Source organism: Bidens hawaiensis, unplaced genomic scaffold, assembly GCF_021521415.1.
Source record: "Bidens hawaiensis isolate Kalapana, Puna unplaced genomic scaffold, B.hawaiensis_p1.1 tig00051459_1, whole genome shotgun sequence".
Classification (NCBI taxonomy): Eukaryota; Viridiplantae; Streptophyta; class Magnoliopsida; order Asterales; family Asteraceae; genus Bidens; species Bidens hawaiensis.
Window position 1 is genome coordinate 40,055 of NW_027499233.1, and position 25,929 is coordinate 65,983.

General features: G+C 37.1%; 2 protein-coding genes and 1 pseudogene across 3 annotated transcripts; all 3 read left to right on the forward strand.

Moving 5' to 3' along the window:
- The first annotated feature begins 5,296 nt into the window (after nucleotides 1-5,296).
- Nucleotides 5,297-5,882, forward strand: LOC143599079 (uncharacterized). Its single transcript, XM_077077130.1, has 2 exons — nucleotides 5,297-5,336; nucleotides 5,527-5,882. Exon 2 carries the CDS (start codon nucleotides 5,567-5,569, stop codon nucleotides 5,873-5,875), a length of 309 nt encoding a protein of 102 aa, XP_076933245.1. The 5' UTR covers nucleotides 5,297-5,336; nucleotides 5,527-5,566; the 3' UTR covers nucleotides 5,876-5,882.
- On the forward strand, nucleotides 5,772-8,950 carry LOC143599078 (uncharacterized). Its single transcript, XM_077077129.1, has 3 exons — nucleotides 5,772-5,888; nucleotides 7,371-7,610; nucleotides 8,351-8,950. Exons 2-3 carry the CDS (start codon nucleotides 7,487-7,489, stop codon nucleotides 8,737-8,739), a joined length of 513 nt encoding a protein of 170 aa, XP_076933244.1. The 5' UTR covers nucleotides 5,772-5,888; nucleotides 7,371-7,486; the 3' UTR covers nucleotides 8,740-8,950.
- A 2,567-nt stretch (nucleotides 8,951-11,517) lies between these two features.
- On the forward strand, nucleotides 11,518-25,279 carry LOC143599081 (dnaJ homolog subfamily C GRV2-like; annotated as a pseudogene). Its single transcript, XR_013147233.1, has 22 exons — nucleotides 11,518-12,307; nucleotides 12,892-13,125; nucleotides 13,203-13,290; nucleotides 13,379-13,587; nucleotides 13,697-13,798; nucleotides 13,874-13,936; nucleotides 14,387-16,503; nucleotides 16,627-16,989; nucleotides 17,519-17,659; nucleotides 17,744-18,136; nucleotides 18,779-19,272; nucleotides 19,752-19,975; nucleotides 20,206-20,550; nucleotides 20,866-21,157; nucleotides 21,449-21,886; nucleotides 21,964-22,309; nucleotides 23,096-23,439; nucleotides 23,515-23,970; nucleotides 24,455-24,579; nucleotides 24,682-24,805; nucleotides 24,883-24,951; nucleotides 25,045-25,279. The product of XR_013147233.1 is annotated as a dnaJ homolog subfamily C GRV2-like (transcript).
- The last annotated feature ends 650 nt before the right edge of the window (nucleotides 25,280-25,929 follow it).

Consider the following 25,929-nt stretch of genomic DNA (forward strand, 5'->3'; position numbering starts at 1 on the left):
CCCACCCGAGGGTTCACACATATATACATCATATGTGCGCACCGCAAGCAGGGCTAATAGTAATATGGGATATGGTGAATAATATTAAATTTCTCTTAGATGGTGAATAGTAGATGGAACCCCTATTAGGACGTTTTGTGTCATGTGGCGCCACGTCATCATATGGGCGTTTTGACAAAAAATGTGTAGTGAAGGGAGCCTCAACCAATCATTACCTCATTATTATTTTATTATTATTAATTATCAAAAAAGAAAAACAAATAAAAACTCACCAATTCCCTCCATTCGGCGCTGTGTGGGCCCCCTCCTCCATAGCGCCCTAGCGCCCCGGGAGAGGTGTTCCCGGCGCTATGGGGCGCCATGGGGTGGGAAGCGCCCCATTATAAATGGTCTTACATCTCTCTGTGTTCAATATACAATGTTTTTGGAAAATTATGTTGTTAACCAGATTAATGAGCAATATTTTATGTTTAGCGAAGCTTCTCAAACTATGAATCATAGCAATTCATCAAGTCCCAATCAAAAGCTCCAATAAATAAAGGTTATTATTTGGCTCATGTTTGATGTTATGATTTACAACATAAAGTAGCTATTGTTTCCTTTTTGTTATGGTGTAATATCGTTTTTGTTGTTTAGATACATGCTAGATACATGCACGCCACATTTCTATTATACCTTTCATGTACACACATGCCATGTTTGGAATCAAATGTCTCTCTTTAAGCATTCTGCCTATCTCACCATTCTGATCATACCCTATCAATAGTTTTGCTATATAACATCCTAAAATATATGCTATATTTTAGTATAATCACAGGTAATTACTAGAATCACATAAACACCTATTGCACATGATTATCTTATACAGTTATACCCATTACTTCTAATGTAAGACAGTTTAATCGTCATCTCTACCCGCAATTATCATCTACATAATATACGTATGTTTACATGATTTATTGCAATTCTCTATTTAAGAGTTATGGTATTAGCATGCCTCTTTCCACTTGAGCATATGTCACTAACTCTTTAATTAGATCATCTATAATGGTGGCCTCACAATCCCCCCCCTCATACTGACTCACAGCTCGCCCTACCCTACCCATCTTTCCTTTTAATCCAGGAAATCATGCTAATTCCTCTTCTCCCTTGTCACACTTCTCATCGGTATACGCACATTTCCATAGTTCCCTCTACTTCCATTTTTCTCTACATCATCATCACATCTTTTCTCTTACAAGCTCTCAAATGCGAACAAATTCCTTGGTGCTCTTAGGTGTTGCTTGTTTTTTTAAAAAAGGTCTATGCAGGCTCTTTTGTATGCGATACGCATACCACGCGCAAACATTGTCATCTGCAGGCTGCTTGTTTTTTCGAAGACGTTTCATTAAAAAAACGTATGCGCGAACTCTTCTTGTGCATACTTGGCCAATCCAGTTCCAAGGTCTATAGAGGGTTAAACACCACCATTTACCAACACCCACTGTCCACCACCACCATCTACCAACACCCACTGTCCACCACCACCATCCGTTGCCACCACCACCACTGCCACGTCCACCACCACCATATACTACCACTATCCATCTAGAACCACCATCCACCACCACCAACTACCACAGTTCGTACACCACCTGTGACATTTGAGCCAAAACAAGGTACACCTCAGTACGTATTTATCGATTAAGCAAATAAACGTCTTTTGCGTAACAAACGAACGATTAACCGAACGGGTCCCAGAAATCTCGGGGGGCATCTATAAGTGATATACGTTTAATATAAGCTAAAATATTAGCAATATGGCCTTAGTTTGATAGCAAACAAGTTAAACGAAAACATGCTCGTTTAACTACCCGCTATAGATTTAAACGCGAAAGATAGTTACAAACCAAGCATTGTATCATCCGTTAAGCCGAAAAAGACTTACCAAACACTTATTTGAAATGTTTTAATCGATCCGTGAAAATATTTTCGATTTTTACAAACATATAGTATGTTTTTATAATTTTACACAAAACTAGCCGAAAAACACTCGTTTTCCGCACTGTTTGACGCACCCGATAAGTTTTTCGCGCAAAAAAAACAAACCCGAACCAAATTTGGGCTAGGCTTCTCCGGTTTGGGCCTTTGGAATCGGTTAATTGGGCCAAAATGGGCCCAAGGGGGCCCAAGCAACCTTCCGGCCGCAACATTGGAACCCCCCCTTTTGATTTCTTTCACATATAAACTAGTTCTAAGATATTTTTACACATTCATCCACAAGCAAATTCTGGAATTCTTCATCAGGAAACCCTTTAAACCCTAAGGTAAACAACTTAAATAAGCTACTTTTATACTTGTTTAACCTTGATTAATACCATATAAACATGTTTTAATTACCAAAAATCATTCCTAACCATGTAAAAACCCTAAAAATGGTCCATAAACATGTTTTGATCATACACATGGTAAGGAACCTGGTTTGATAGTATTTTTGGCCATAAACACGGATTAAAGGGTTGAAACGGCATTTTTACGGTTCAAAAGTTCGTTTTTGTGCACTAGCCGAAACCCTAAGTTAAGGGCTGTTATGTTGATGAAAAATTGCTTGGTTTGTGATATAAGACTTTTATCTAGCCTACATAGGAGCACAAGAGCTAGAAAAGTTGATTAGAAAGGCGGAAACGAACCAAAACCGCTAAGGTAATGCCGAAACACTCGCTTACGGGCTGTTTAGGTTAAGGTTATGATTTGCATATTTTTAGGTCTTGAAATTTTTCAAGGACATTAGGGACCATTTCATTGAGTCCCTTTTCAAATTTGGTAATTTTTTGACCATCCAAGAATATTTGGCGAATTTATTACCGAATTGGGATGTTTATTTGGGAAAAATAGTTAAAATACTTCAAAAGTTATGAAATTTTTCAGGGAACTCATATTTTATGTATTTTGATCACATATGAATTTTGGGATCATTTGGAGAAGTCTAAGGGTGTTTTGTGCATTTGTGTTCGTATGAGTTTTTATAGCCGAATTTGGGCCGAAAAGAATATCGCACGAGCTTTTTACATTCTGGAATCGATACAGGTTGTTTTGGGACATAACTTGAGTATTCAGAAATTTTTGTGGAATTTTTGGAAATTGTTTGGGGTAAACGGACGATTTTCAGGCGAAATATAGCTGATAAAATGAATTTTTATAAATTAATAAATCAGTAAATAATTCCAGAAATATTTTTATAAAATATACATATTTTATTTGATAAGTGGCTAAATTTTCATAATTTAATGATTTACGGTTAATTAATTATGCTAATTTGAAGATTAAACAAATTCAGTTTTTATAAAAACCGGCAAGTTCGCGACTAACGAACCCGCGGGAATATCAAAACACCAAGAGCGATCAAAAATCATATTTTTGGATTAATTAAGTAAAAACGAACTTTTCTATGAGAAACCTGGACTATCTGGATAGATTGTGCGCGTTTCTTTTCAAATCAAACTAAATAAACGGAAACGGGCCCCGTAGCTAATCTGGGACCCCGGTATGTGATCATTCTTTATAACCTAATCATTTTATTAACCAATACATTTACCCAAGCTTATTTCCCCATAACTATTTTCTGAACGCGTAAACGAACAACTTGGCCCAGCCGGGAAAACGGGAATCTGAGCCAAGTTCGGTTTTAAGTATTAGACATTGAACAACATCACAACCTAAGCCTATTGCCACTTTCTGGACGTTCCAGCTATACCCAGATTAGTTATACAGCCCAGTTTAGTATTGAGATTATAATAACATTAAAATATTAATATTATTATAATATTGATTATAGGGAATCGTGATTACAAGTTACACAAACCTTAAATCGACGTGCTACTGATTATCTACTAAACGGTGAGTTTCATGACCACACTTCTAAACTGTTTTACGAACTTTTGGGGTGAAAAACATGTTTGATTACATATACATACCTGAAACATGTATTGATGTGAATTATCTAAGTGCTAACACCCGAAAGTCCCCACTAACACAGTGATTAATTTCGAGCCGGTGGCTTGTGAATAGTACTATTGGTTTGACAAACCCAAACGGAGCCGGCATGTGTTGCTGAGACTTTACCCCGTTTGCACATGACCATTAATATACAAACACGCTATGTAGTGTTAGACATAGCTACTTGGGGCATATTGTGGGCGGAAAGGGGGCCACAGTGGTTGATTGGGCGTGGAAAATAGATGCACGCAGCACAAACAGTCAAGGCTTCACTGTAGCTTAGCATAATTACATCATTTACATACATACAAACTTATATCATGATTACAAGTGTTAACTTGTGAATATTCATAACTGTTTTCTTGAAACTCGTGAAACTCACCAACTCTAGTAGTTGACCCATTTTAAACTGCTTTTCAGATGTACCTAAATCGGAATGATTTGGTGATCTGTTACTTGCCCAAGGTGTGTGGTTGATGCTATGTGAATAGAAGCAAGAGTGTTAGTAGTAAGATCGTATGGTTAACGAACTAGTTTGGTTTGTATCACCTAGACTGTAAAACAATGATAGAAATATGAAATCTAATATATTGTAAATTAGTTTGTGATGTTTCTTTATAAACAATGTGTTGATACCAGAGGTGTCTGTTACATTCCCGTTTTACGCTTCCGCATTATGCTAGTCGGGGTGTGACACCACCACCAGCTTATTTTAGTAGTATACAGACATTAAAAAACAAACAGTTTTTTATTACAAAATTACAGAGGTTTGGTCCATCAATTTATCTACAGACACGATATGATGCGCAGACTACCAACATTTTACCTGGAAAAACAAACTAAATTTATGTTCCGTAATCATCATAATAACAATAACAATCCTCAAAAAGCATTTAACATAAAAACGGACGGTCCAGATTATTATTAACTCCAAAACATAAAAACTACAAAAAGCTTCACCATCTACACATTCACAGAACCACCAGATCGTCGTCGGAACCCTAATTCACCGTCCGATTCCGATATCCGTCATCTTCTATCACACAAATCTCAATCAATCATCAATTCCGTTTCTATTTCACCGTTCCAATTCATCCGTTACCGTCAATTTACCATCAATTTCGTTCAATTTCATACCTCAAGTTTTCCGATCCATATTTTATCCCGTCGGAGTTTAATTCAACAAATCGTTCATCATTTCATCTTAATAGGTTACGATCTTACTCATTTTACCGATCCTTTATTATTATTATTATTATTATTATCTATGGCATCTGTTATTACATAACCTAATTACTCGTTTACTCGTTTCACTGTTACATACATATATATACACAGCTTTTATCATAGCAAAACCCTAGGTTTTTGTATTTTTATTTATTATTATTATTATTATTATTATTGTTATTATTATTATTATTATGCATTGCATCTTTTGTTACAAAATCTATTTACTCGTTTCGAAATTTAGGTTTTGTTTGTAGGTGTAGGTGTGTATTCGTTGTTACATATATTTATACACACACACACAGCCTTATAACAAAACCTTAGGTTTTTGTGAACATTACTGGTGGAGGTTGGGATTGAGAAAATGGTGGGAGGTGGAATGCGAAAGGATGATCCGATAGCGATCAACAGTACGAATGTGTTTGCTGCACTTGGGAGTTTGAAGAAGAAAAAGAAGTCGGAGAGTTCGTTGAAAAAGGGGAAGAAGAAGGAGGTGGAGAAGGAGAGTAAGGTTGAGAAGGAGGAGCAGGTGTTTTGGGCACCGGCGCCGTTAATGGTGAAGTCGTGGGCGGATGTTGATGATGAGGATGATGATGATTATTATGTTTTGGGCTCCGCCGCCGGTTTGGGGTGTGGGAGCGGGAATGCAGCAGGAGAAAGTGAAAGGAAATGAGACTCCGGTTGAGGTGAGAGATTGTTGATCACATGTTAGTTTTTAGTTTTATGATGTTATTTGCTAATATGATTTTCTGTGGGTTCGGGAGATGGTGGTTAGATCTTTAAATTGTAATAAGTTTTTGGTAATTTCTGATTATTCTAGTTTTAGCAAGTAATATATAGGACAGAAATATGAATATTACTGATTTATAATTAGTTAGATAATCATAATCAGAAATAGGTTACTCAGAATCGTTATGGCGGATTGAGTTCACAACAATCATGTAATAACTCTCAAAATTGTTCATGAAAGAGTGGCTTGAATGCTCATTTTTTTGCTTATGCTACGATTAAGTATGAAAACCTCATGTGCTATTCTTATTGTTGTTATTATCTACGGTGTAAGAAGATTTTAAGATATGTGAGATTGCTTGTGATATATGTTTTTAGTATTTGGTGGTTTTAGGGCACAATAACGGTCTTTGTTTCTAAGTTATCACAATATTTCTTTTCCGTTTCCCACACGCCTTATCTTTAGTTTCTAATTTGAGTAATTCATATTTGCGAATATTTGCATTGCCTTGTACTTTTGTAGTTTACATACATAACTTCCAAGTTAAGTGGTCTTTTGTTGCTATCATTTATGGCGTAGTAATTACATAAATAATCTTCTTGTATTGTTTGATTTATGATATTCTCTTTTTGCTAAATCAATGAGGAGGATTATAATTAAAAGTTGCACTAGTTTTTCAAATTTTAGGTTTTACCATATATGCTGTTCTTTTATTGTCCCAAGGTTAAAATAACTACTGTATCGGGGTACTTGTAGCCGCTGAAAACAGTGTCCCATTTTTTCCTGTTCATAAAGCATTTTCTAAAACTATCATGAGAAATGGTACTCTCTATGTTACATCACAATTCACAAGTGCATAAAGTTGTATATATTTCATATCATTTTTGATAAAGTTTTAAATCACTGGCTTTTATGGAATTTTTTTCATCTTTACAAAAGTACATGTTGGTCCACAAGCTTTACAACTTAACATGATTTTTGAAGTTAGTTTTTCTTTTCTTTTTTACTTCGTTGGAAAATGCCACAAATTTCTCAGTAGTCTTATGAATTACAAATAGATTTGTGCAATTGGAAGTAGAAAGATTAAAAAAGAAAGTGAAGAATCTGACTTTTTGTTAGTCATTAATCTTATTCACCGGAAGTTATTAAGGTTTCCAATTTGCAGATGTAGATTGGAATCGATATTGGCTTATGTTAACGGCGATTTACATAAAATTGTTCACTTCTCATTAGTGGAATAATGTTTTTTTGGATAGTTATATGATTTGCTAATATACGAAACGCGTCTATGTAACGGGTACCAAATTTAATTTTTTTGGTTTGGAAATAAAAAAGATAATCTTTGAAGTTTGTTCTGATATACAAGATCTTATATTCAACGGTTACTGTTCAAATAAATATTCTTTTGTTGATTGTTAGTCTATTACTTTCCTTTCAGGAAAGTGAAAGTGAAGATGAAGGTCTTGATGAAATTGATGATGATAATGATGAAGAACACGACCATGAACCAGAGAAGGAAACCGTTATTGAAAAGCCTGCTGAAAAGAGGTGGTTATGCCTAAAGACAATGACAGGCAGCTGTCAAAGAAGGAACTTAAGAAGAAAGAACTTGCTGAACTTGAAGCAGTGCTTGCAGAATTAGGGTTAGCTGAAAACGGTGGCCAAGAAGATTCCTGTGGTAAAGATTTTTTCATATATAATCTTAAAAATTGATATTTTTTTACAAGGAAAATTATCCTCAACATTACATTTTATCACCGAGTTTAGCCACCAAGTTACATTCATTACTTTTTGCTGACTTTAAAACATACTCATGTGACATCTTATGTCATTCTAGTGTATATATGTCAAGTGATCCACGTGACATGTGATTCTGTGGTTAATTATTTTTAAATATAATTTGGAAGAAACTAGTTTGTTTCATACTTCTAACTTATTAATCTGCTCCGCAAGCATTATTTTTCATATTTATTTGTCACCCTAGTGTATAAGTACATGCCATGTGAAATATGAGACATGTGATTTGGTGCTTATTAATTGTTTTTAAATATAAATCAGAAGAAAATAATTTGTTTTTAATTTTTAATTTACTCATTGGTTTGTGTCACATGCACATTTTTCATATTTGGCATGCTGACATGGTATATAACCAGTGCCAAATCAACAATATATATAAGTAGATAGGTTGCTTGCTAGTATCTATATCTTGCGGTGCCTAAAATTGAAACCTAAACTAGTATTGATTTCAAGTTTGAAAATTTAAGTTTTGAAAAGACTCGGTTTGTTTCCACATCGGGCTGAATTAGTAACCATTTATGCTTAATTTTTTTTATTGAGAATACCATTTTTTTAACCTAGATTTCAGTTGCTTTACTTTATACGCAAGTTATCTCCAAATCTTCGTGCATTTTTTTCTAGGTGGTACCCAAGAGAAGACTGAAAACAAAAATGGAGAGGCCGATAAGAAAGACAAAACCGTGCCAGGCGGCGAGAGCAAAACTGCTAAGAAGAAAAAGAAGAAAGAAAAGTCTTCAAAGGATACCAAAGAACAACAACAGGTCTTGAACGGGCCTGATATCGGGAATTCAGCATCTGAAGCTGCCGGATCAGAGAAGGCTGAAGGGTTATCCGGAATTGATGTGAAAGAGAAGTTGAAGAAGGTGGCTGCTGCTAAAAAGAAGAAAGGTAACAAAGAAGTGGATGCTGCTGCCAGAGCTGCCGCAAGTGAGGCGGCAGCAAGGAGTGCGAGGTTGGCGGCTGCTAAGAAGAAGGAGAAGAGTCACTACAACCAGCAGCCGGTGCGGTAAGGTAAGTATGCATGGATGGCCCGCATGCTTCTGTCGAGTGAGTGAACAATAAACTACCGAATCGTTGTTTTTGTTTTGAGATGCTGTTTTTTGCATAGCAATATTTGAAGTTTTACTTTGAAGATTACTAGAAATTTAGATGTTTTGGGGTACTTTATTTGGCAGCTTGAACTTTAAACCTTTCTCCATCTGTAGAGAGTAAAAGTTAAACCTTTTATGATGTTAAGTGTTGTTTTTCGGTTCATGATATTGTGGTGATGATCGGGTTGTCAATGATGGCTGTTGGTGGTTGGTTGATAGAACCACTCTTAGACTATGTGTTGTGGAGGGGCTTTACTGCCCCTTCACGTCACCGCCACGTAGGAAACGGTTGTGGTTTAAAGCCCCCTTACTGTGGCCCCACCACACCTTCCCAACTCCTTACCGACCCCCTATACCGCTTTGGCGCGATGTTCCACTCCCATACAACCCTCTTTACCGCCCCTTTAAAGCCCACGCCGTGTGGTCTTAATGCTAGTCATTTACTCAATTCCTACATGACCATAACTTTTGACTTCTTGATAAGTTTTGGACTTATGGCCATAATAAAGTTTAATGGCAAACATCAAGTTTCAAATTTAAGCTTGAAATTTTCTTTTGAATTATTATTTGATTAATACATATGTTTAACTGATAGGCAAGTTAAACAATAAAGAAAAGTAAGAATAGAACTTATGAACACTTATTCATTGCTTACCAAATGTAATGAAGAAAAGAAATTATGCGGTTAATCTCATTAATTGCAAGATTATTGATAGAGTCTTGAACCTTAAAGTGTACCTATGTTTATGATTTGACTTAGAAGTGTTGATAGGGTTTTTTCACGATTCGGCTTTGTTATGGTTAATCATAATTAAGTTTGTTTTATCTTATTTTGCGTTCTTGGGAGATTTGATTTGTCTCAAAATGTACGACAAATGTGCACTTGTAGGCTAGTGAAAAAATATCTATATACAATAATTCACATTAATGTTGTTTAATAACCCATCATCTAACATAGCAATGTACATGTTGAGTTATAGTTAGTAGGAGATATAGTCATTACACCACATTAAAATGTACAAATTTACTTGTATTGTCAGTTTTTCACGAAACGTTTAATACTTTCAGAGTTACAACTAGCAATGTTTTTACACTTTAATATATGCCATTATAACGGAATGCATCACTATGTATGATTGTCACAATCAATCGATAGTTGAACTTGTTATTACGTGTCTAATGTTTCCAACTTGTCAACACCCTAGCTTGAGCTATGGGTTGATTTAGGATCGTCTTTAAATGTTTGGAAAATGACTAAATACCTTGCCTTATATTTTTTATCCGATTTCTGGGTCTATAATCTCTTCTTAACATAACTAATCACTATTTTTAAACCATTAGTCTCATTTTTGATACACGATAAGTTCATATTTTGCATTTTGTCTGATAATTCTACACAAGTAAACATTTTTTTAGGTTTTATTATAATTTTATCTTTTCTTTTTATTTAAAAATTAGCATTTATGTAATCACCAGTATCCGTGTGTTTCTATTGCATCACACGTACACATGTCTGGTCATTATATACATAAGATTAAAATTAACATTTTAATTGTTCTTTTTGTGCAAAATGTTGTGTAGTTTTTTTTTAAACGTTGTTTATACCGTAACAGATACTGATTGAACCTACTTCTGCTTACCATCGTAACGCTTGGGTTTTACTAACTGAATAAACATCTTTTTAATTATTCTAACTAGATTTTCACCTGGGGCAATTGGTAAAACCTCAACGTTGAAACCTAGGTGTTGGTAAAACTCAAACATTAGTAAGCCTGAGCGTTACTTCGGTGAATTGACACGAATACAATTAGTCTCATTTATGTTCGTTACGGTATAAACACCTTTGGTAAAAACTTAGCGTCCAAAAAAATATGTATTCATCAAATTAACATATTAAAAAAATAAATTATTTATAACACATTTGTTTGGTCGGTAAACCCGGTAGTGGTAAAACACAAGCGTTGTCGGTGCAGACCATCGAAGCAGTAACTGAACACGAATTTGGTCGGTTTCGGCTACATTTGTTATGGTACCGGAGCTAAAAAAAGAAAAATATAAAAACTGAGTGGACCAATGAGGTGGTGTTGATCGGTAAACTCGGGTGTTGGAAAAACCGAGTGTTGTCGGTCCGGATGTTGAGACGTTGAGTCCATGCGAATTCAATCGGTTTCTGTCACGTTCGTTATGATATTAGAATTAAAACAAACAAAAGAAAAAAAATGGTCATCCGGTCAGCTTCTGCTATGTTCGTTAATTACGTTACCAGAACGAAAAAAACAAAATGCTATGGACAAGTAGCGGCACCAAACTTGTCATTTATATTATATAATAATAATTAATTCAAGAATTTCATTTTGAGTTTACTTATGGTACGTACCTTAAGAAACACAACTGATACCGACTGAATTCGCGTCATCTCGAATTCACGTCAACTCACCGTTTGGATTTAAGTCTTTAACCGACACCGAATTCACTGAAACTAACTTTTATCCGTGGTGGTCACGAAGCACATCGAAAATAGCTGTCAGTCACGCAAACACAACACTCGCACACGATTGTCAAGCCACCAACACCAGCAGCAACTAATTCTCTTCATTTTTCCCCAATTCTCTCTCATAATATCTTTCCGATCAAACCCTAAATCGCTCATACTCTTCACCAATTCCAATCCAATCACACATCCGCTGAGTACTTACTGCTACTTGTTCTCTAGGGTTAGTTCGTACTGAAACTAGTTAAACCAATTATTATTAATCAATCATCATCGGTATCATTGATTTCCAATGGATTCATTGAGTTTTATACTAACTCATTGATATTAAGTATATTAAGTCCTACTAGACTTTCATTTATGCTCCCTAGGGTTTAAACTGGGTGCTAATCACTCCCGCCACACACCGTCGGCCACTCCGGCTGCCGCCGGTACCGGAATATGGTCATTTCTTAGACCTAACCCTCCCAAACCTTACTCTCTCCAATACCTACCTCAAATGGACTTTGTTTTCCGCCACACGTCCGACCACAATCCCGCGCACGCAAACCATCCGCCGCCGGAGACGTCGGGTAGCCCGACGTCGCCTGCCAAGCAACCGAATTTGCATTTGCAACCGGTGGAAGAGCCGGAGTATCTCGCTAGGTATTTAGTGGTTAAGCACTCGTGGCGCGGCGGTACAAGCGGATACTGTGTATTTCGAATAGTGCGATTACGACGTTGGACCCTGCGACTTTGTTGGTTACGAATTCGTATGATGTTGGTAGTGATTTCGAAGGGGCGGCGCCGATTATTGGGAAGGATGAGAGTGTGTTGGAGTTTAATGTGAATGTGAGGACGGATGGGCGTGGGAAGTTTAAGGGGACGAAGTTGTCGTCTAGGTATAGAGCAAGTATATTGACGGAGTTGCATAGGATAAGGTGGAGTAGAATTGGTACTGTTGCAGAGTTTCAGGTGCTTCATCTTCGAAGAAAGAATGTTGAGTGGGTCCCTTTTGTAAGTTTTGCTTGATGATTCTTGAATATTTGGTTATTATTTGTTGACATATGAAACTTGTGCTAATTACAGTAGTGTGTTCTTCTTGCTAGTACACGAGGATTCTAAATCCATTTGTAGATAATTATTTGTTATGCTATCAAACTCATATCAAAGTATAACAACTAGACAGAGTACATAAAGTTTTGTCTCTCCTTTTACTTGCTACTTATTTGTATTGTAAAAGTAATTTGAGATGAATGTATATACCTTGAAAACATGTAGCAAACTACAGTTATGAACAGAGGATTAAGTTCAAATTCTGCATATTTTTATATTACTATTGAGTTCAAGAAATGAAGTGTCATTTAAGAGAAACATGCCTTATTGCTAATTAGATGCTAATGATTTGAAGTTTTGAACTACCAAAAGACCTTCTGGCCATACTGGTTTCATCATTCTGCAACATATAACTCGAAAACTTTAATTAAACAAAAAATTGAACAGCATAGGCTATATAATTTTTATATGTAAGGTTAACAATTCAGCATTGTGTTCATATCGTGAGAACTATTTATGATGGTTGCATTCATTTGCATCAACAGAAACTGAAAGTGACATATGTTGGAGTTGAACTTGTTGATCTAAAATCTGGGGATTTAAGGTGGTGTTTGGATTTTAGAGACATGAGTTCCCCTGCTATTATTCTTCTTTCTGATGCTTTTGGGAGGAAAAATACCGAGCCTGGAGGTTTTGTTCTCTGTCCACTTTATGGAAGAAAATCTAAAGCTTTTCAAGCTGCTCCAGGCGCTTCAAATGCTGCCATTGTAGCAAATTTGGTACAGACTTTTACATCTGTATTTTTCTAGTTACTTTCCTTGGATTGCAAGCTAACCTTTTTCTTAATGTTGACCAGGCAAAAACCGCAAAGTCAACAGTTGGGGTATCACTATCAGTTGAAAGTTCCCAAACTCTCACTGTTCACGACTATCTACAAAGAAGGGGTAAGTTAATGAACTTTACCTAGTTTGTATACAGTTTTGTGTATGGTAGTGTATATTTACATTTAATTTGTTTTTGTGTAAACTGCAGCTAAAGATGGTGTAGGAGCAGAAGAAACACCTTGTGGCGGTTGGTCTGTGATGAGATTAAGAACAGCTGCTCATGGGACACTTGGCGCACCAGGATTGGGTTTGATAGTTGGACCAAAAGGTGGACTTGGAGAACAAGGTGATGCTGTACCTCGCCAACTTATTCTAACAAAGATCTCACTTGTTGAGAGACGCCCAGAGAACTATGAGGTAAGTTGGTGTTTTATGATTTTCTTACAAACCTTACATATTGTTTGTATCAATGACACTACTTACACACGTTAGTTTTATAAATTTTGTAATATGCTGAATGTTGCAGGCTGTTATAGTTCGTCCTTTATCTGCAGTAAGTGCACTTGTTCGATTTGCTGAGGAACCACAAATGTTTGCCATTGAATTCAATGATGGATGTCCAGTTCATGTAAGCATTTTCATTCAAGAAATGTGTTATCTTTTGCAAGATCTTTTCAGAGAGATATATATTTTTTTGTTTCAGGTATATTCTAGCACATCTAGAGATGGTTTACTTGCAGCAGTTCGGGATATGATACAAACAGAGGTATGTTTTTGTGCCATTGTAATGTTTTTAAATAAGTACCAAGTTATTGTCCACCTTACTATATTTTAATTTGTTCCAAAATATTTGTCCACTTCTAAAACAATAGGTATAATTTGATTAAGTTTGCCATATTACCCCTGATTAAAGTTACTATCACAAAACTCAAAGAAGATATCTAATACTTTGTCAAAGGGTGAAACTGTCATTGTGCTAGATATAGGCTGCAATACTCATGTTCCTTTAAAATGTGTGTTTTTGTCTACTGCATCCTTTGAAAATTGTAATAATCGGATAAAATTGGCCAATGTGACATTTTTTGTGTGAAAAAGTGCGACTTCATAGGTGCAATAATCAGTTAAAAAACCCCACAAAATTAACACGAAAAGGAAGAATCATGTTTTTCTTTGTTTGATTATTTAAACATACTTTTATGTGGAATACTTTGTACAGGGCCAATGTTCAGTGCCTGTTCTGCCCAGGTTTACTCTACCGGGTCATCCAATCGATCCGCCATGTGGCAGAGCACACTTGCAACTTCAACAAGTCCCTGGTGCACTACAACGCTCTACAGCCGACATGGAAACAGCCACCATGCATTTAAAACACCTGGCTGCAGCCGCCAAAGACGCGGTGGCAGAAGGCGGTTCAATTCCCGGATCACGTGCTAAACTGTGGCGCAGAATACTGGAATTTAATGCATGTATTCCATATGTTGGTGTACCTCTTAATATTGAAGTTCCTGAAGTAACTTTAATGGCTTTAATCACAATGCTTCCAGCTGTTCCAAATCTCCCACCAGATTCTCCACCAATGCCGCCACCTTCTCCTAAAGCAGCTGCCACTGTTACAGGGTTTATCGCCTGTTTAAGAAGATTGTTAGCATCAAGAACTGCCACCTCACACGTGATGTCATTTCCCGCAGCTGTTGGGAGGATTATGGGTTTGTTAAGAAATGGTTCCGAGGGTGTGGCAGCTGAAGCATCAGAACTTATTGCAGTTCTTATTGGAGGTGGGCCAGGTGATAACAACTTATTAACAGACTCAAAAGGTGATTACCATGCTACAATCATGCACACAAAATCAGTATTATTTGCTCATCAGGGTAATCTTGTTATTTTGGTAAACCGATTGAAATCAATGTCTGTTTCGCCATTATTATCCATGACGATTGTGGAAGTTTTGGAGGCAATGATATGCGACCCGCATGGTGAAACCACACAGTATACTGTGTTTGTCGAGCTGTTACGCCTGGTGGCGGGGTTGAGACGGAGGTTATTTGCACTGTTTGGACACCCTGCTGAAAGTGTGAGGGAAACTGTGGCGGTTATTATGCAGACAATCGCGGAAGAAGATGCCATTGCAGCAGAGTCCATGCGGGATGCTGCTTTACGTGACGGTGCGTTATTAAGACATTTATTGAGTGCTCTTTTTCTTCCTGCTGGTGAAAGACGGGAAGTTAGTCGCCAGCTTGTTGGGCTTTGGGCTGATTCATATGAACCCGCTCTTGATTTACTATCGAGAGTATTGCCACCTGGGCTGGTGGCTTATTTACACACGCGTTCAGAGGATGTTATTGAAGATAACCCTAATCAAGAAGGATCATTTATGAGTAGTAGAAGGAGGCGTTTACTTCAACAACGAAGAGTCACACAATGAAGGGTGTAAATTTACCTCCTAACTATGATGTCAGCGATCAATCTGCTCAACCTGTTCAACCGTCAGCAGTATACACAGGTGATAATTTGTCAAGTGAACTGCCGGTTGATTATTCTGCTGGTTTAGCTTCTCCTCCTGCACCATATGTGGGTGATAATGGGTTGACTGAACCGGCTGTTACAAATGATGCTGATTTTGATGGGGCTCTGAGCACTGAAGTTATTGCACCGGCTCAGGTTGTTATAGAGAATACACCGGTTGGGTCTGGGAGATTGCTGTTAAACTGGCCCGAATTTTGGCGGGCTTTTAGTCTTGATCATAACCGTGCTGATTTGATTTGGAATGAACGGACCTGACAGGAATTGAAAGGCGCGTTACAGGCAGAGGTTCATAAACTTGATGTTGAAAAAGAGCGAACTGAAGATATCGTTCCTGGAAGTCAACCAACTGGTCAAGAAAGTCTCCCTCAGATATCTTGGAATTACACCGAGTTTTCAGTCAGGTACCTGAGCTTATCTAAAGAAGTATGTGTGGGTCAATATTATCTACGGTTGCTGCTTGAGAGTGGGACAAATGGGAGGGCGGAGAAGTTTCCTTTGCGGGACCCGGTTGCTTTTTTCCGGGCACTTTATCATCGGTTTTTGTGTGATGCGGATATGGGTCTTACGGTTGATGGTGCGGTTCCTGATGAAATGGGGAATTCTGATGATTGGTGTGACATGGGAAGACTAGATGGGTTTGGTGGCGGTGCTGGGTTTTCAGTTAGAGAGCTTTGTGCTAGAGCCATGGCTATTGTGTATGAGCAACATCATTATATTATAGGCACATTTGAAGGTACAGCCCACATTACTATTCTTTTGGATAGAACTGATGATAGAGCATTGAGGCATCGTTTGCTGTTGCTTCTCAAGGTAATTTTTACTTCTTTACCCCTGTAACAACCCTGTCCTCAAAAAGCAAAAGAAAAAAGGATATCTGTTTGTTGTTGTATCAAAGTTGATGAGCTTACTAAAGCAAAGTTTAATATCTTTCAGGTTTTAATGAAGGTGCTATCGAATGTAGAGGCTTGTGTTTTGGTTGGAGGTTGTGTTCTTTCAGTTGATTTACTGACGACTGTCCATGAAGTTACAGAAAGAACAGTTATTCCTTTGCAATCTAATTTGATAGCTGCTTCCGCTTTCATGGAACCATTGAAGGAATGGCTATATATTGACAAGGATGGAGCACAAGCGGGCCCGGTGGAGAAAGATGCTATCAGAAGATTTTGGTCAAAGAAAAGTATTGACTGGACAACAAAGTGCTGGTCTTCTGGAATGTCTGATTGGAAAAGGTTGCGTGATATCCGTGAACTTCGTTGGGCTCTGGCAGGCAGGGTTCCTGTCCTCACTCCTCCCCAGGTACATTATATGCTAAATAAATTTAAAACAATTGTAACGTTTTAGGAGACTATACATCATTTTGAGGTGTTAATTATGAGACAGTACATTGTCTACGGTGATATAAATGTATTCAAACGCCAATCATCAAATGATTGTGATTGTAAAATTTATAAATTCTATGATTTTTATACTGCAAAATTATTTTAAGTCTACAAAGACACTCAGTTAAACAGTTGGTCTTGATGAGTGTGATAAAGTAACATATTGAATTTTTAAGAAACTTAACAAAGAGGTTTTGTATGTTGTTTAAAGAATTAAAAACCATTTGGCATATTTGTTTCCGCACAAAGTAAATGTCAAAGTTGATTTGGTTTTAAAGGGAGCTAGCATTTAACTTAATAATGATCAAAATGGTTTATTCTTGCTTTTTTAACCTGCAGCTATAATTTGTATCAATCTCTCTGTTTTATGTTTCAACTTTTTTGATTGTATCTGATGTTTTCCTCTTAATAGTTTTTATTTTGAATTGGTGATTTATTTGTTCCAGGTAGGTGAGGCAGCATTGTCCATATTACACAGTATGGTATCTGCACATTCAGATATAGATGATGCAGGAGAGATTGTTACCCCGACACCTAGAGTCAAACGGATCTTATCAAGTCCACGTTGTCTTCCCCATATTGCACAGGTGCTCTCTTTAGCTCAATTTTTTTTTGTGTTATTTCTGCAAATGAATGTAAACAGTGATATGATATCTTTTACTGTAATATAGGCTATGCTTTCTGGAGAACCAGCTATTGTGGAGGTTTCTGCCGCTTTGATTAAGGCTGTTGTTACCAGAAACCCAAAAGCAATGATAAGATTATACAGTAGTGGTGTATTTTATTTTGCTTTAGCGTACCCTGGATCGAACCTCCTTACAATTGCTCAACTGTTTGCTGCCACTCACGTCCATCAAGCTTTTCATGGCGGTGAAGGGGCGGCAGTTTCTTCATCTCTGCCTTTAGCAAAACGGAGTGTGCTTGGTGGGCTTTTACCTGAATCTTTACTTTATGTTCTGGAGCGTAGTGGTCCCACTGCATTTGCGGCAGCCATGGTTTCTGATTCCGACACTCCTGAGATTATATGGACCCACAAAATGCGTGCAGACAATCTCATTCATCAGGTACCTTTAAAATTACTATTGTCTGATATTGAATTATCTGAATCAGATAATTAGTTACAGTAAAACACCAGGTATAAAGTAGTGTTTTGATGTGCTTATGCAGTTATGCGGTTTGAAGCTGTGAAATAAGATATTTTAGATGTTTGAATGGCTTAACAGTTTTGTTTTTCAAGAAAATAATAATTTTACTTTTGCCATATGCTTAGTCGCACATCTTTAGGGGCTATCTGAATGATTGTTTAAAAGTGATTATATGATAATGAATTATCAAAATTTGGTAATTGGTTGTAATTATGTGGTGGAAAAAGTGGTTATGTGCCTATGCTTTCAGTGGTTGTGATAATCAGATTACAAGATGTTTAAATGCTGCAGAAATTTGGGTTAAGAATTTAATAGGTAAATTTGAAAATAGTGAAGAAAGATAGTTTTGTGAAAGGGGAATCCAATTGGCTTAAAAGGGATAAATAAAGGAATTTGTTTTTATTATTATTATTTTTTTGCAGCTGATATGAAGCATACATACATAGAGCTATGGAAGTATTTATATCCAATCATATAAAACTCATTATTACGAGTTCTAGTTGCATTAACCTGATAGTAGTCCCAAAAACATCCTAACACATGTTATCATTTTACATCCAGGTTTTGCAGCATCTTGGTGATTTCCCCCAAAAATTATCCCAACACTGTCATTGTTTATATGATTATGCTCCTATGCCACCTGTCACATATCCTGCACTTCGAGATGAAATGTGGTGCCACCGATATTACCTCAGGAACTTGTGTGATGAAATCCAGTTTCCCAATTGGCCAATTGTTGAACATGTTGAGTTCTTACAATCTTTGCTTGTAATGTGGCGTGAGGAATTAACAAGAAAACCTATGATCTTTCTGAAGAAGAGGCTTGTAAAATATTACAGATTTCCTTGAGTGATATTACAAAAGATGAAGCTAATAATAATTACTCCAATGGGGATTCAGAGGATAATTATAGCTTATCAAAACGAATCGAGAATATCGATGAAGAAAAACTTAAAAGACAGTATAGGAAACTTGCAATGAAATATCATCCAGACAAAAATCCTCAAGGGAGAGAGAAATTTCTTGCAGTTCAGAAAGCATATGAACGTTTACAGGTAAAATACTGTGCAGCGAATATGCATTTACGATAGGAAAAAGAAGGTACATAATGGACAAAAGTTCTAGTGGGTCAGCCCAACCCGGTACATTTTACTTATGAATGGGTCAACTCAGGTTACGTTTTTATCTCTTAACAAGTCAAACCGGTTTGAAAGTCATCTGAAGTATACAACCTCCTTATTTTTAATCCAAACATTGGACTGTTGTGGAAAATGATTTAGTGTTTGTAATCATACATGACGGTAATTATTTGTAAAAGGTAAAACATATAGACAGTTTTACGCGACCCTTATCAACTCGTACAAAAAAACCACGTGTTTTAACCTGTGACACAACCTGCCCGTTTTGCCATCTCCATAAGAAACTCTAAGCACCTTGTGTTCATGGAATTAGCACATTGACATACTTATTTGTTATGGGTCTTTTTGAAATTTACACCAATTAACTGAAAGTTTGCCAATACGATACTGTATAGGCGATAATGCAAGGTTTGCAAGGCCCACAACCATGGCGGTTACTGCTTTTGCTAAAGGGACAGTGCATTTTATACAGACGCTATGAGGGTGTCCTTGAGCCATTCAAATATGCTGGATATCCAATGTTATTAAATGCTGTGACAGTTGATAATGATGACACCAATTTCTTATCCTCCGAACGGGCGCCTTTACTTGTTGCAGCCTCAGAGCTCATGTGGCTAACGTAAGTCCCATAAATGCATTACAAAATCTCTTTATTTATATATATTTTTTGGATAATGTATGTGGAGGCCACTTAAGTATACAACTTCTTTCATTAAAGCTGCTCATATATTTAATGTGCATATAATGAAAAAGTTTAATGCTTAGATGTGGGCTACTGGGCTCCACTACATTGTTCCCGTGATTTTCGTTCTGTTTTTTTTTGTTAATGAAGTTCTTTTGTGGTTGTAGATGTGTATCATCTTCATTAAATGGTGAAGAGCTTGTAAGGGATGGTGGCATAAAGCTTCTTGCAACACTTCTCTCACGGTGCATGTGTGTGGTTCAACCGACAACTCATGGAAATGAGCCATCAACCATTATTGTGAGTAACGTGATGCGGACCTTTTCTAGCCTGAGCCAGTTTGAGAGTGCTAGAACCGAGGTGCTTGAGATACATGGGCTAGTTGAGGACATTGTGCACTGTACTGAACTTGAACTCGCACCAGCAGCCGTTGATGCAGCCCTTCAAACTATTGCTCATCTTTGTGTGTCATCTGAGTTACAAAATGCTTTGTTGAAGGCAGGGGTGCTATGGTAAGTCTCTGTAGTTAAGTCCATTATATGCTGAGGTGGCACTTGATGATTTTACCCAAAACGCTTATTGTTCAAAATTCTTATTGTCATATATATAATTCGTATCAAACATAAAGCAAAGTTTGTATGATTTCGGTAATAATTTGGTTTTCTATTTATCTATTAAAACAGTTTGGTAGGTTTTGTGTTTTATGCATTAAAAGTTCCCTTTGGGTGACTTTAACGTGTTCAAGCTTTTTTTTTACTTAATTTTTTCCCTTGACATTTTCATGTTGTCTAACATATTAATTGAGTTACTTCTGTGTTTGTGCTTAGGTATCTGTTACCACTGTTACTTGAATATGATTCAACAGCAGAAGTTCCTGATACCCCAGAGGCACACGGGGTTGGTGCTAGTGTGCAAACTGCTAAAAATTTGCATGCGGTACGAGCTGCTCATGCATTATCTAGAATTAGTGGCATAGCCCATGAAAGCCCAACACCTTATAACCAAGATGCAGCTGGTGCTCTCAAAGCTCTTTTAACTCCTAAACTTGCCAGCATGCTTAAAGACGAGTCACCGAAAGACCTTTTGATAAAATTAAACTCGAATTTGGAGCTTCCTGAGGTAAACTCACTTGTTTGTTTTCAATTTGTTGAAAGGTGAACATACTTTTTATGAGGTGTTAACATGTTATAGGTTAAATTTGTTGTTCTTTTAAAGCAATTAATGGCGTTTTTGTCATTCAACTTGTTTTGGATGAAATTGGTACAAACACCATGTTATATGTGTGACTTTTATTGAAAAAGTTGAATGCTTGGGTGGCTAAAGTCCCAATAAACTAGTGATAATAACCCTAATTGTAATTAACATCATTTTCTATTTTCATGGTGTAAATAATATGGTGATTGGTGACAGATTATTTGGAACTCTTCAACCCGGGCAGAGCTCTTGAAATTTGTTGACCAGAAACGTGCAGCCTTAGCACCTGATGGTTCACATAGCTTGAACGATTCATATGCCTTTTTATATGAAACTTTATCCAAAGAGATCCTAATTGGCAATGTGTATTTAAGGGTTTATAATGATCAGCCCAACTTTGAAGTCAGTGAACCAGAAGCTTTTTGTGTTGCCCTTGTGGAATACATATCAAGCATTGTACGCAATCAATTTGTTAATACTCAGATCAGTAGCTCAAATCATGACACATCAGAGCTTGAACGCAGTAATGTTGATGCTCAATCATATAATGAAGAGAAAGGTGTAGATGATGCTGTAACATCTGATGGGAACTTAACAGACAAGGAAGAAATGGGTGTGGTTGGATATCTTCAACTTGGGTTGACTTCTCTTCAGGTTTGACTCCTCTTCTACCTGGGGTTGGTCAACAAGTCAAAACAGTTATTTAATTGCATTCTTTTGTTGCCTTGCAGAACTTGCTAACAAGTGACCCTAATTTGGCATCTGTATTTTCATCAAAAGAGAAGTTATTGCCTCTTTTTGAATGCTTTTCTGTTCCAGTATCTTCCGAAAGCGACATTCCTCAGCTATGTTTGAGTGTGTTGTCACGTTTAACAACGCATGCTCCTTGTTTGGAGGCTATGGTAGCAGATGGATCTAGTGTTCTTCTTTTACTACAAATGCTTCATTCTGCCCCCAACTGTCGGGAAGGTGTTCTTCATGTTCTTTATGCCTTAGCAGCCACACCAGAACTTGCATGGGCTGCCGCCAAACATGGCGGTGTTGTCTACATTCTTGAACTTCTTCTCCCGCTACGTGGTAATTTTTTTTCCTGTTCATTATTATTATTACAATCATAATATGATTTCTTGATAAAACTATTCAGGACATTGTATGCTAATGCATCACAAATATGCTCTTGAAGTTGACTTAATTGCACAATTTGTTCCCTTCCTGTTTTTATTAAGGGTAAATACCATAAAAGACCAACATACTTTCTGCTTTTTCTCGCAAAAGGCAACAATTCTTTTGCATATTAAAGTCTCTCTACATGTTAAATTTGAACATTGTGAATTTTTCTAAAACAACTTGGAAGCGTTACATCCAAATTGTTTAAAAACACATCTAGGATAAAAAATAGATATAAGCTACAAAATAAAAAAAAGCATGTAAGCAAGATAACTGGATATATCAGTTCCAAATGGTTCTTTTTCAAATTTAACATGTAGAAGCACTTCAACGTGCAAAAAATTGTTGGGAGACTTCTGTGAGAAAAAGAATAGAAAGTCTTCTGCTATTATCATTATATTTACCCTTTCAATAAGCTATATTTCTGACGCATTTGGGATAAAGGATCGAAATGTGTTCATGCGAGTATGGGTAGTGCTTTAATGTGTCTAAAGGAGCGGGGGCTAGATTTGGTTGGCCTGACTCAAATGTTGTCTGATTTTTTATAGAACTTTAATGCATCGAATATAAAAATGTGAAACTTGAATAAAACGATTTAGAAGGTTGCATTACACTCGGGTGTTACCCATCTGTCTGATTTGACCCATTACGTTTTCCACTATTTTTTTCTGACTAGCTTTTGATCCCTTGTGGCAGAAGAAGTCCCACGGCCTCAAAGAGCAGCAGCTGCCTCTTTATTAGGGAAGCTTGTGGCCCAACCAATGCACAGGCCGAGGGTGGTTATTACACTTGCAAGATTCCTGCCAGATGGATTGGTATCTATTATTAGGGACGGGCCTGGTGAGGCTGTTGTAAGTGTCCTTGAGCAAACAACAGAAACACCAGAACTCGTATGGACACCAGCAATGGCTGCTTCTTTAGCTGCACAAGTTGCAACAATGGCATCAGACGTTTACCAGGAGCAGATGAAAGGCAGAGTGTTTGATTGGGATGTACCAGAACAAGCCTCTAGCCAACCAGAAATGAGAGACGAGCCTCAGGTACTTACTTTTATTAACGGGTCAATTCAGATTTTGTTTTCTCTTTCTTAACGGGTTACAAATGCTTACTAACAGGTTGGTGGAATCTATGTGAGATTGTTCTTGAAAGATCCGAAATTCCCACTTAGAAATCCAAAGAGATTTCTAGAAGGATTGCTAGATCAGTATCTTTCATCAATTGCAGCTACACATCACGACCGTCAAGGATCAGATCCCGAGCTCCCACTGCTAGTATCTGCTGCATTGGTATCTTTGTTGCGGGTCCACCCTGCACTTGCAGATCATGTTGGATTTTTAGGTTATGTTCCCAAATTATTGTCTGCGGTAGCCTTTGAGGCGAGGCGTGAAACAATGTCATCAGAAGATTCTAGAATACCAGAGGGAACAGTAGAAGATGAGGATGATCCTTCACAGGTGTCACAGACGCCTCAAGAACGTGTGCGACTTAGCTGCTTACGGGTGCTACATCAATTGGCGGCTAGCACCACGTGTGCAGAAGCCATGGCGGCTACTAGCGTTGGGACAACTCAGGTACTTTCTTATGTTTCAGTCTAGATGTGGCACTTATTCATGCAAAGAAGGGACACATTTGTTAGACATAAAGTCAATGAAGACTTTTTCCTTAAGTTTAAGGACTTAATCATCTAAATCATTGAGCTTCGTTAAGTCGAGGGATTTGATTATGTACATCATAAAGTCAGGGGGGGACTTATGTGCAATTTCAGCTAATGCATTTTTTTGTTGACGTTTGCTCTTTCACTCTTTGATTATTATATCAAAAACAAAACAATAGTATTCTAATTATTTGAATTAAATACTTAGGAAGTTGTATTCTACCTGCTTGACCTGTTCCCTTTTAGCTATTTTTTTTCATTTTATATGAAACACAACCTATTATTTATTAGACAACATACTTTAAAAGCTCATCAATCTGTTGTAATTATGCTCAATTAGTCAATTTAAACTTAGATGTATTGTTTTTAATCTTTATTATTTTGTTCTGTTCGTCTCTCAGGTGGTTCCACTTTTAATGAAAGCAATTGGATGGCAAGGTGGAAGCATACTAGCACTCGAGACATTAAAGCGTGTGGTGGTTGCTGGAAACAGAGCAAGGGATGCTCTTGTTGCACAAGGTCTTAGGTGAGACCTGCAAAAATTTTAAAAAATAAATAAAAGTATTAGATTAACAAATTGAAAACTGTAAAACAGTACATGAGTTTTTTAATGGTTTGTTTGTACTAGGGTTGGGCTTATTGAAGTACTGCTGGGGCTTCTTGATTGGAGAGCAGGAGGGAGAAACGGGCTTCGCTCTCAAATGAAGTGGAATGAATCCGAAGCATCCATTGGTCGCGTGCTTTCAGTAGAGGTTAGCTGAAAAATAATAATATTTACGTCACAAATAGGGATGTTTTATATCTGCTAATTTTTCTTTTGTTAATCTAGGTGTTGCATGCATTTGCAACGGAAGGGGCCCACTGTACTAAAGTTCGTGACATACTAGATTCCTCTGATGTAAGTCGCCATCTAAGATCATACTTATGCTACAATTATTGCACAATTTTCTTTATGGATATCATGTGATTTATGAAAACTACTTTTTGGCAGGTTTGGGCGGCTTATAAAGACCAAAAACACGATCTTTTCCTTCCTTCGAATGCTCAAATAGCGAGTGCTGGAATTGCTGGACTGATTGAAAGCTCTTCACCTACAAGAATCACTTATTCTTTAACCGCCCCGCCCCCACCACCACAGCCAAATTCATCAAAATCGCCTTCTGCTGTCTCGTACGATTTGAATGGGTCATAAATGAGTTGATTTACTACACAAAACAATGGTTTCGGGCTACAAATGAGCCGTCTAATAACAAACGGGTCGTGTGGTTTTCCTTGTATAGCATACTGTACAGGTTTTCCGTCTTTTGTTCTTGTGCTATAGAGAGTGGGAGATGGATCTTTTCTTTTGAGATTAAAGTGATGATAATGGTGGTTGGTTTATGTAAAGAATCTTTAGAGGATGTGTCACTTATTTTTGCATAGATAGTTTTGAGGTGATTATTTGACTTTGGTTTTTCTTTGTGTATTAAGTTGCTTTTCATGTTTGTTATTCTTTTTTTTCTTATTGTCATGCCTACTATAAGCAAGAGAGTTATAAGTTTAATTTTGCGTAGAGCTAGTAAACACCGTCGACGAATTATTCAAACATCACTGATGTCGTTCTGGCCATATGACAGTGCATTGTGTGATAGTTTCTGGTTGTGTGGAGTTAATTTAATATTTCACAGTGTGTTTAACATACCTTTGATATGACGTGAACGCTGGTGTATCTCAAGCTCTCGTATATGCAAGCTTCGTGCATATACCCTGTACAGATAGTCGGCTTTTCAAGTTGGACTATTATAAAAAAGAGCATAGCTTTTTAACTGTATATCAGAAGCACGCAAACACACTGCGCTTCAGCGCATGTACATTGTTTATGTTTTGCTAAAGAAAA